This window comes from Lycorma delicatula, chromosome 6 (genome assembly GCF_047948215.1).
Source record: "Lycorma delicatula isolate Av1 chromosome 6, ASM4794821v1, whole genome shotgun sequence".
In the NCBI taxonomy this organism is placed as follows: Eukaryota; Metazoa; Arthropoda; class Insecta; order Hemiptera; family Fulgoridae; genus Lycorma; species Lycorma delicatula.
The window spans coordinates 84,592,404-84,604,459 of record NC_134460.1 but is presented as its reverse complement, the minus strand read 5'-3'; the positions used below and the strand labels follow the sequence as shown (position 1 = coordinate 84,604,459).

General features: G+C 30.0%; 2 protein-coding genes across 3 annotated transcripts in view; one reads left to right on the top strand and one right to left on the bottom strand.

Moving 5' to 3' along the window:
* The window catches only part of LOC142325984 (protein arginine N-methyltransferase 7-like), a 42,539-nt gene extending 33,104 nt beyond the window's left edge, over nucleotides 1-9,435 (bottom strand). For both annotated transcript variants that reach the window (XM_075368008.1, XM_075368011.1), the window contains exons 1-3: nucleotides 9,280-9,435; nucleotides 5,512-5,643; nucleotides 389-538 (exon numbers count right to left, since the gene is read on the bottom strand). In XM_075368008.1, the coding sequence (XP_075224123.1) occupies nucleotides 389-538; nucleotides 5,512-5,640 (279 nt within the window). In that variant the 5' untranslated portion in view covers nucleotides 5,641-5,643; nucleotides 9,280-9,435. The remainder of the gene's footprint in view (nucleotides 1-388; nucleotides 539-5,511; nucleotides 5,644-9,279) is intronic.
* A 114-nt stretch (nucleotides 9,436-9,549) lies between these two features.
* Nucleotides 9,550-10,806, top strand: LOC142325985 (uncharacterized). The gene has a single exon (XM_075368012.1). It carries the CDS (start codon nucleotides 9,822-9,824, stop codon nucleotides 10,572-10,574), a length of 753 nt encoding a protein of 250 aa, XP_075224127.1. The 5' UTR covers nucleotides 9,550-9,821; the 3' UTR covers nucleotides 10,575-10,806.
* Nucleotides 10,807-12,056: the final 1,250 nt, after the last annotated feature.

Sequence of the window (12,056 nt, the reverse complement as noted above, 5' to 3'; positions counted from 1 at the left end):
TATTACCAAAATGCCATCAAGATATCTATTTATTAATCTTATTTTATGGGTATTTAACATCAGTAATTATTACGTCTTTCATGCATTGTAAAAATACCTGACATTATTTTGCAAGGATGATCCAATTTAAGCTTCTTGTAAATAGTAGTTACTATTTAATGTAAAGCAATTTTGGCTTGTGCAGTAATAGAGATATTACTTAATTAACAATTGATTTGTTAACATTGCTTAATTAATGATTAATTAACATATTTTATTTAAATATTATTAGCCTATTTCAAAATATGTAATACCTTTTTTACTGACATTTAAACAACATATAAGTGGAACAATTTATTTTGTAATTAATGTTTACTTATACAACATGAGACCGTTGTTCAATAATTACCTCACATGCAACAATTGAATCAGCACCTAATCTAGCAGCCATCATTGATAAAAGACCAGTCCCAGTTCCTATATCTAAAACATCTGCTGATCTGCCCATACTCTTCATTTTCTTAATAGCTTTATCAAGGGCAACGTAATACTTTTCATTCTGGAACAAATAAGATAAACCAAAATATTAATGTCACATAATGTTAAGAAAATCACATTTAAACCGTACTGTTTTTATTTATAACTTTTCTGATATAATTGTTTCAAGAATAAAGCAATCTGCACACCAAAATAAGTTAGATTTAAATTTTAGGAGCCCTGACTAATATTTATTTTTAAATCTATGTTTAGGTAGACACCATTCAGCAAGCACCAATTACTGTTGGATACCTATCCAAAAAAGAAGATAAAAAGTAGACAAAGGTGACAATCAACTCACAGAGGGATTACCACTGATCAGAGAATCTTCCACAGAACCAAATTAAGAAACAACAAAACTGACTTCAAAATAATAAGTTAAAACTAACACAGAACAGATTAGCAGGATTTAGTAAAACTGCATTGTATGCAGTGAAACATGGATATTAATGAGAATGAAAAAACATTAGCAGGCAAGATTTAAGACTGTGGAAATATTGGCAATGTAAAGAGAGTGAGATATGAGCAAGTAATGAAAGGGTCAATCCATTTGAAGTGTCCCAAAAAAACATACACTGGTTGCTTGACCAATTAAAAAAAAAATTGAAACTTACCCACTTGTTTCATAATCTTAAAACTATTTTTTTAAATTTTTTATTTAAGCAGTTTACCTGTGGCAGCCATCTTTGTTATGGTGCGCACACTTATTTTTGTGACTGTAAGGGTTTACGAAAAAAATTATAATTAAAAAGCTATTGGTCCTGGAAGGATGAAACAAACAACAATTTAATCATATTTTCTCTAGGTAAAAGACTGGTTCAGTGATTTACCACCTCTCTTCTTTCAATGAGAAAATCACCATAAAGTTAACATGAAAAACGGTGAAATTTCACTTTTGGTAATTACTTTCTTGTATGATGTAAAGGAAGTATTGTGATCACGAAAAATTTTGGTTTTCAGATTTCAACAGAAATATCCATTTTTGACCATCCCTAAATCCATTTTCTCTAGTTTTGGCGTGACATCTGTACATACGCATGTATCTCACACAACTAAAGCCATAGGATGTTGAAATATTGGATTTAGAATTGTTGTAACATCTAGTTGTACACCTGCTCTTTTGATCACAATCGACTGAACCAAAAGTGTCCAAAAAAGACCAAAATACAAAAAAAAATGGATTTTGGACTTTTTCTTAACTGCAGTAATAGACCCTCATTGAGATCTTTCAACAAAATATCATAAGTAGTACTTATTTTCATTGGTTCCAGAGTTGTAGCCAAATAAAATTTTAATTAATTAAATATTTGAATCTACAAGATGAAGGCACATAGGTTCGAATCAGACTTCTTTTTTTTTTTTTTAACTTTTTTTTCTTTAATTTAAATATATTGATTTATTAATAATTTATTAACCTCTGATTGTTACAATTTTTTACAATAAATAATAATTCAATAAAAAAAAAGAAAAATGAAAAAATATCAGAAGTTATTAATGAAATAAAATTTTATGTACTTTTCATTTTAAAAAATATGTGTATATGTAATTTAATAGGCGTACATCAGATTTTTTTTTTCAAGAAGCAGGGATGACATATAAAGTTTGAATTAATTTTTTATATGTAGGTATATGTTAGTAGTTTTACAATAAATAATATTAATGGTGATATACTTACCCCTAAAGTTTTATGAATTTTTGAAAACTAATTTTTTTTTTTAAGTTCAAATTTTGGCTTCAAATAACTCTGATGTGACTGGTGATAAAAAACTCAAATTTGCACAATTTTCAATGTTTTTGTAGATATTTATGGCAAATAGAAAAGTTTCTTGTGTATTGAACTAATAAAAAATAATAATAGCCTCTCAAAAATCATGAAAACCCTGTTAAAAGCAATACCATTTTGACACTAAATAAGTGCCCCAAGGGGTTTTTTTTATCTTCTTCACACTTTAATTTTTTTATATTTAGGCCCTATGTTATTAAAGTTGATGTTTTTAATATTTTTAAAATATTTTTTTTTTTTTTAATTATTAATGATAGGTTGTAATTTAATGATAACTAATGTAATTTAATTCAATACCAGTAACCTAATACAATTTTGATTCAAAAATGCTTGTAAAACTTATCCAAACTGAAATTTCAATAAGTAGTCTACATATTTTTTCAAGAATTCATTTTATTGGTTTATTTTTGTAGACACTATCAAAGAATAAAATAAACTGTAGCAAAATTTTAATTATTCTTCAATGAAATAGCCTGTTTTTGTAGCAATGAAAATGTATTACTTAATGTGGTTAATCAACTGCTGTTGTATCTGATAATGGCTGTTATATCTCTTCTGATAATTCTCTTGAAATTGTGTGAGAATGACCCATCACTGTTGTTAATTCAAATGATGTCAACTTTCTCAGGACATTGCAGATCGGTACCCACACTTTTCTTGTTGAGACTTCTGAAATGATGTACGTGGTCTAGCTGTGTGGAAAAATGAACTTGCACATCATCATTTTTGACATTAATATCTCTACCAGTTCTCCTATTCACCACTGATTGTCATACACACAAGCAATTTTTTTTAATTTTTTTTAGTGAAAGTGGTATAACACTTGACACAGGCTGGTCTTCATAGTCCTTGGAGTCTGAACATCTTACAATGCCTTCTGACACAGGAACATACTTGTGGTAGCTTCTAGTACCAACAACTCTTTCACAGCAATCAAAATGGTTTTTTAGTTTCTGAAATCTTAGCTATCTCATCTGATTTAATAAAAAAATGTACTTAATATTTTTCAGCTTCAGATTACAAAATGAATACATTTCATCAATGTTTAGTATCTGACTATTTAATGGCCTTTGCCAACTCTTGTTTTGTTTAGAATGAAACAAAATGAGAGGTATTGGTGATGGTGTGCATGACAAGTATTTTTCCCCAGGGGATGATCCAGAGAAGTGCCATTCGGCTTCAAGATTAAAGTCTTTTTTGTGACTGCACAAATTAGCAAATATCTTTTTATTTTTATACTGACTTGAAGCACCATCAGCAAAATAAATAAATGTTTTAATGATCTGATGTACTTTCTTGATAAGGGTCTGTTAAAAGTTTTTGAAACCAATAAAATGTTGCTGTATCACCAAAGTGATCACTTAAAATAGACATTATTTTAGTTGTGATGTAATACATCATTTTCCTTGAAATAGAACACAAAAGGATGAACTGTGGCTTGGCTGTTGACCCAATGGAAGCTTTGTATCTCATCTTGAACAAGAAATGAAACGTTTTCTGCAAAGTCTGCCAACACCAAACATTCTTCTTCACCTAATTCTGATTTTTTCTTTTTGAAAAACTGAGCTTTTTTGATGTGACATCAAAATTTTGACATGAAATTGTGAGTTTTCAGCTTTTCCAATTTTTCCACTAATGATTCAAAAAACTCATCTTTGGTCTGAAAAGCAGTAAACATCTCTGCCCTATCAGCTGTTACCCACTATTTGTACATTACTGTATCTTGCAATACATCATACATTTTGGAAAAGTTGAGCGTGTCAAACACTGCCTGCTTACCTGGACATTTGGTACACACATTCATTATTCAGCTGTAGTTATCCCTGTCACAAACAAAGATGTCTACTAAGTCCTTATAATCAACATTAAGTTTGGGACCATCAATCATGAGTCTGATGTTTTGGTAGTAGGGGCAGACACAAACTGTACGCTTGCTCTAATGTTATTTGTCTTAAGTTTTTCTTAACTGTTTTTTATGAATTCTTAAAGGATCACAACAGAACTGTCCATACAGGTGACTGTATTCTGACAAAAACCTTTTTCCATAATATTTCCAAACACTAGTGACATCTGAATTAACATGTAAAAAATAAGTTGGTTTTAATCACTAAATTCACAAATTTTAATGAGTTCTTTTGGCACTGTATTATACACAATTTTATGACACCCTTCATTCACATAAATTCCTATGGAACATTGTTCTTCCATTGTTTTATGTGAAATTATTTGAAAATAATACAAAAATTTAACCGATTTAAAAAATTTGCTAATATAATATCATTAAGTAAAACTTATTTATTTAATAAACAATTCCACACAAAGGATGAAATTTGAGACACCTGGTAAAGATGTGAAAAGCTTTGCATTTAGCTTTGCAGTCTATAACTGCAAAGCTAAATGATGCAACAAGCATAAATGAACAAGTTGCAACATGAATTCACATCCCACGACCCCAAAACCACCATCAGCTCAAAAGTTTATATATATTTCACTTTCTTCTGGACACGATAACTGCTGTAATTTTGCACCAATCACTTTTATACCTAAAATATAACAATCCAAAATCTAGGTCGAGTTCATTATGGGCAAAATCAAACTATAGGGGTGTAAATGGGGGGGGGGGGGGCTTATTTGAAAAAACAAAATATCTCTATAACTTTCTAATTAAGTAAAATATTGAATTCATTTAACGTTCCTACTAATCTTTGCATGAGGGCCTAAAACTTACATAAGTAAATTTTCTTGATATTACCAATTACTGGCCCAGGGGGTAGAAAAAATGGGGTTTCGAAGACAAAAAAATCATACCTCCCTTAATAGGCACAGTATCAAATCGATTTAAAGTGGTTATTAGTCCTCTAAACACTATCTAAAACTTCTGTCTGAAACAATTTTTGATGTGACCATTTCTTACGGCAAGGGATGACCATAATGTTGTTAGAATTGTAAGAAGGTGGGGCATGTAATATGCTAAACATGTGAAACTTTTTTCACATGCAACCAACATTGTATTGAAATTTGAAATTTTTCTTAACTTTAAGGTGGAAATCTTTTTTATCCCCTACTTAGCACCGGTAAAATCTATCTCTGCCTTTTAATGTGCCGAAAGGGAAAGGGATTTATTTTTTTTATGTTAGTGGTAAGACCACTAAGAGGTCCTGTACATATTGTCAAAAACTACAGATTAAATAAATTATGAATACGGCACTCACACGTTCACTGTCATGAAGCATGTCAGCATAAGATGACCTTGCAATTTCCTGATGAAGATCAAACTCTTCATCTTCAATCCATTCAGTTTTTCCAGACATTTTGTTAATATATCTTGTAAATATGGTCATAACCTGAAATACATAATAGTCATTAAATACATAAAATCATTTACGTACACACACGATACCTTTTCCTTCTAACTGGAAAAATATTAATATTTCAATGATATAAAACGATAAAAAACTGACAGTTTTACAACCTGATATCTCAGCTCTTAGTCACATTGACTGCAATATGAGGTGTAGATCACTAATTTAAAAAAGGAATACTAAGACTAACCAAAATTATTAAACCTACCCTTATATTTATGAACATAGTTCACTTGAATACAAATGGACATGCATAGTATCATTAATTAACACACAGTTACTACTCTATCTAATAATCATTAATTATAAATAAAGTTTACAATTAAATGCAAACAAAGTGAACCTATAAAGTAAATGTGCAGATTTACTATATGTAAAAATTAAATTTCTTTAAAATGATGTACCACACAAAGGGTGTTACCATTTAAAATATTTAAGTTACAACCTCTGGGCCATCCTCCCAAGAAGGGGATGAAATTCTATTTCTTATCAAAAGGTAATGTAGTTAATCTATACCTTATCCTGAAGGTTACAGTAATCTATCTTTCTTTTTCTTTTTCCATTTGGCCTCTGGAAGAACTGTAAGGTGTTACTTCAGAGGATGATATGTATGAATGTAAATAAAGTATACTCTTGTACAGTCTCAGATCGACCATTCCTGAGATATATGATTAATTGAAACCCAACCACAAAAGAACAACGATATCCAAAATCTAGTATTCAAATCTATATTAATGTAACTGCTTTTACTAGGATTTGAACCTTCGAACTCTCGACTTCAAAATCAACTGATTTGCGATGATGAGTTCACTCACTCTGTATAATAAAATCAAACACCCTGATCAGTGAAAAAGAGTAGAAGTATTAAATGTGAGCTTTCACTGCAGCTTCAATGTGTAATGAGAAACAGTGTGACACAAATGTGTCACACATTTATATAAGTAAATTTACCAGATAACATACAACCCATTATCTTTACTCTATTAGAGACGAGAAACTATTAAAAAGAACACATTATGTACCGTAAAAAATAACAAAATGTTAACACAATGGCAATTCTGAGCAACTGCATGATCAACTTCAATTTTTTTCATAATTTTTAATATATCTTAGTAGATATGCTTAGGATCACAACAATACAAGATCTAAATTCTGAAAGCAGGTTTAGACAGCGAGTGATCCACGCAAAGACAAATTTCGCACCATATCAGTATCTAGTCAATTAGCAATCAGTTTTGTGAGTTATGGGGACATGTTAAGATGATAATCTGTTCTGTGGAAAAAGGTTAGGGTTAAGGTTAGAGTTTTGTGGCGAGAAATTAGAAGTTAAGTACCAAGGTATGACAAAGCTAAAAACCTCTCATACGGCACTTGGCTGTATTTATATTTAACCAGAAATATAATCACTAGAGAGAGACTACATGTGGCCGTCCATTATCCTCCACCCTTTGTTAAATGTTGTTATCCCATACTTTATATTACATTTATTGCTGCACATAAAAAAGACTGTATTAACACAATTTATAATTCAAGTTTATGTAGATTCCTGTCTAAGTTTAAGATAATCCCCACCAAGAGGTTGGTGCAATTATGATTATTACATAAGACTTTAGCAAGCATGTTCATATATGTTTAATTAATGTACTGCAGGTACTGTTATTTGGATTATCTGATATTTTTAAAATTACATCAGTAAATTGTAACTTATTCTAGCAGTGTTATACTGTTATTGTCACTGTTGGTAATTACAATTCAGCACAGTTATGAATCTTCCTATGAATGTGTTTGAACTGTTTATTTTATCAAGAGATAAAGTTGATTATTTTCATTTGCTTCAACATTTTGGTATTTTACCAGAAAATAACCTGTGTAATCAGGGACATGACAAAGTAATAAATATTTTGAATGCCTGAAAATGATGGCGGTCCAAGAAAAGGCAGTGCCTAGTAGCTATACAAATGTGGCTCAATACATGGTTGCAGGGCTGTAAATCAAGTCTTTTACCATTTATATTAAAAGAGCCATGAAATGATGGCTGAGGCCTTCCATGAATACGAATTAAATACCAACCAAAACACAGGTGTAATATCTGTACAGCACGGCTTGAGAAATTACCTATGGGAAGTGTGTGCTGAGAAGCATTTAAAATCAAATTGTTAATTGGTGGCTTGGGTCTGACAGAAGAAATATTGAAAAATTTCTATTCATAAGTTGGAATAACACTGTAGACGTGAGTCCCTCAGGATCAATGGGTGTTTGGAGGCTATGCCATGAAATGGGATAATGTTTTATATTTGCAACGGATATATTGTTCTGCAGATATGTGATTGCCAATTATAGTAAAGCACATTGTACCAGGTTCAATAATAATTTTTAATCAGTGAGCAGGATACAATAGTAAACGTAACTTGAACAAGAATTATGTGCAAAATATTGTAAACCATTCGAAGAATTTCACTGATCCTTTGTGGTGGAACATACTCAAAAAATACAACTATGGGGAATAGGACATCAGCAAAATGTAAAAGATGCTGCAAATCAGACATGGCAAGGGAATTTCAAGTCAATTATTTAAGCAAATTCTTATGGTGGAAAAAAGTGAAAACTGATGATTACAATGTGTTTTATGTCTTTATATGTTTTAGGTCTTAAAGCAGAATATCATCCAAGTTTCCAAAACTTGGATGATATTGCTGCTTTAAGACCTAAAATAAATATTCAAATGTAAATAGTCAGTGTTTCACATATTATTATGTTGGTTTCAGCTTTCATTAATTTTTATTTAATCATTTCAATTTACAATTTGTTTTTTTTTATATTTAAAATAAAAGGCTGGATATTTTTTAATTTTTTTAAATGTAACATAATCTAAGAAATTTGAAATATTTTTCCCAAAATGCTAATGCAAATTTTTTCAGAAATATGATTAGAATAAATGGGGAGGAGTTAATCGAGAACAACCAATCCACTATGAGTTCCATGGTATTAGTAATACATACGATGGAGAATCACCTTACGCTGAAAAGCAAAATCAAATTAAAATTATTTTCAGTACATATGAAATTGTGAAAGACAGTACCTGGAAAACTGTAGTCTGAAATATATTTGCTTAGGGTTAACAATTCTGACACCATTATTAAAATGACTTTGTAATTTTAGGATATACATTTAAGGTTAGGTTTAAGTAATACTTTAGGTAAAAAGGAATGTAGGATAAAATGTTTTTATAGCATGATACTAATATAGTTATACAGCACTACTGAAGTTTGTGTACTGAAAGCAATTTAATCTTACAAAATCCTACTTAATGTACTTGCAATCTACAAAATACACATGAAAACCATACAATGGTTTAAAGGATGAAGAATTGAAGAGCTTCAAGATTCAATACCAATAATACAGAATATTTTGAAGTATTCAAACTGCAGTTCATCTGTAAAACAGTATCCATAAGTTGTAATGAAGAATTTATATGTTCGTATAAATGAGAAACTAACTAATCTGTGCAAAAAGGGCAAAGATAATCTACAAACAAAACAGACAAAATTTAATAAATAAAGAAAAATGCACGGACCACATGGTTAATATAAAGTTACCATCTCACAGGTCATCCATTACCTTTTCAGAACCAGTTGTACGGCTAAATTCTTAGGATTTACAATACTTTAGTACAATGTTTGGCTACTTATTTGAAATAAAGTCAGAAGTCACACATTAAATTGCTCAACATCAATAAACTTACAACGAATACAAAATTCCAGCATAAAAATATCGATTAGTTCATGATAAAATGTAGAATTCGATCGGTTTTTCTCAATCAACGAAATACTACGATATTTTAGATGAACTATCGAATTTCGTTTCACAAGCATATCGACTACCGTTTATATATCGCAATCCCAACTAAATATTGGTGTGATCTGTAGTTGTTTTCATGGGTTAGTAATTACGAATTATAGCTTATATCCAGAGAATTTCGTTGTAATTTTGTTTTGAAATCCAGTTTTTAAAGTGTGTTAAAACTAAATGTGTGTTTAAACTAAAATACGTTGTGTTGGTTTAAATTTCTTGTGTATGTCAACAAATCTCATCGTCTGTCGAATTAGTTTGACGGTAAACGAAACTCATCAAAAATCAAATCATTTAGTGTAACATTAAAAATGCTTCACTTAGAAGGTGAGAATTACTTGATTCGTGGTGAAAGTATTGACTTTGCCAATCGTCAAAAATCTATTTTCGATCAATTGGATGCTGTTAAAGTTGCCAAAAGCGAAGTAGAACCAGTGGGTAAACCTAAACCAAAAAAGTTGAAAACAGATTCAGGAATGGCACATCCTTTTGATGCTACTGAAGATAATGCAGTAATTTCTCTTTCACATAAAGGGAAACATGTTGAAACTAAACATTTCAAAGGCAAAGAAAGTATTTTTAAAAGACCTGAAATTCCACCCCCTAATCGATTTAGACAAACTATCCCTGATTTTCAACGTAATCCACATAAGTGGAAAAAATATACTCTATGTGATGTTTCTCAAGATGATATGTCTGAGAAAAGTAATACAGCTGCTGCTATGGCATTTTTGAATGAAATAAGATTAAGAAAAGAGAGAGAATTTGAAGAACCAATGGAAACTGATAAAAAGATTACTTTCAAACAACCTAGTCGGCCAAAAGTAACAACTGGAGCTTGTGTGGTTCAGATATCAAATGAAGATAGCCCTGGAGAAGATGGTACATCATATTTTAGAGGAAGCAAACTTGTGATGCCAGAATATGTTGTTGGAAAAGAAGACAAAAAGAAACAGGCAAAACAAAATAAAGTAAAAAAAGATGAATCAGCTGTAAATAAGGAAATAAAATTAAACCATTTAACCGAATTTGATGATGAGGAAGAAGAGGACAACATAGATTAATTGGATATACCAACTGTAAGAATTAAAGTGGTTTTATTTTGTACAGAGATGTAAATATAATAGAATATCATTTTCATCTGTCATGGCTTCTCATTATTTAAGAGAATTTATAATGAGAGGACTTTTGTAAATAATTTTAGTTTTCTGGTTGATAATTATTTTATTTTCTATATATTTTTTAATGAAGAGAGTAATGTACCATAATCTGTAATTATATTCTTTTTGTTTAAAACGTTTGTGTTGTCTCAGTGATTCCCTATTTCAGTGATTTTTTCCGCTGCATATTATTTCAATATTACAGTTTATAGTATTGTTAAAAGTGGCTTATTATCTAATCTCTTTAAAAATTTGATTAGCCTGAATAATTAAGCTTTAACCTGTAACTTTATATAAAATTATATTAAGTGTACTATACTTTTTTATACTGTTTTACTTTTGCCTTAAAAATTAAATGATCTAATTTCTTCAAAAATTTGATTAGGCTAAAATTAAGCTTGGGGCTGTAACGTTTTAAATGATATTGAAGTTTTTAATGATAAGAAGTTGACTAAGGTGTTTTTATAAATTGGTACTTTGTCTTTAAAATTAATTGATGGACAATGTTTTTGCTTTATATTTATATACCTCTATTTGTTTCTGCTTTTAATTCAAAATGGTTACATATTTTAGAAGTGCAATTATTAAAGAAAAAGAATTCACAAAATACTAAGTAAATTTTATGAAAGTAAATGCTCAATTACCCATTAAAACTGGTCTCTGTGGCAGAGTGGTAGAGTCCAGGCTTTTCATCTGGATGTTCTTGGTTTGAGTCCCAGTCAGACATGGCGTTTTTCATGTGCTACGAAATTCCATTTCCATACCTCAAACACAAGCTTGAAGCTTATTTGGTGATAAAATCAATTTAAAAAAAAAATAAATAAATAGACTTTTTTAATGAAGTACTTTTGTTCTTTTCCTTTATTTTAATGTTTTTTTTTTTTTTTTTTTTTTTATCTGTAACTAATTAATGATTATAGTATCATAGTATCATTAAATTATGATTACCATTCTTGAAAAATTGACTTAAACAGAACTAACAAAGTGGCTAAGACTGCCTTTTAGTGTTAAATATATACATTTTGAGAAAAGTCGTATAATAATTTACATAGTTGATCTCGTACAAGTTCTAGAAACCATTCTGTGGTAATAAACTGTACATTTTTAAAATGTAAATACATTTCCTTCATCAGTTCCATTTGCTAGATTCCAGCATTCAGTATTTTAATTTATCTTTAAATGGCACAATTAGATTTTTGGGTTTTACTAGGAGGTTTAAACATTTTCCCCTTCTGTGAAATATTCATTACAATAAGAAATGTTTGTACATTATAAAAAAGGCATTGGATTATTTAAAAATTATACAATCAAGAAGATGCCCACAGGCGGGTGTAGTCACTTAGTCACTGTAGTTAGTTAGTTGTTAGATGGTGCCATGAAAAGGAG

What these genes read in the sequence shown, in the direction of transcription:
- LOC142325985 (XM_075368012.1), top strand. Translation starts at nt 9,822, where the DNA reads ATGCTTCACTTAGAAGGTGAGAATTACTTGATTCGTGGTGAAAGTATT.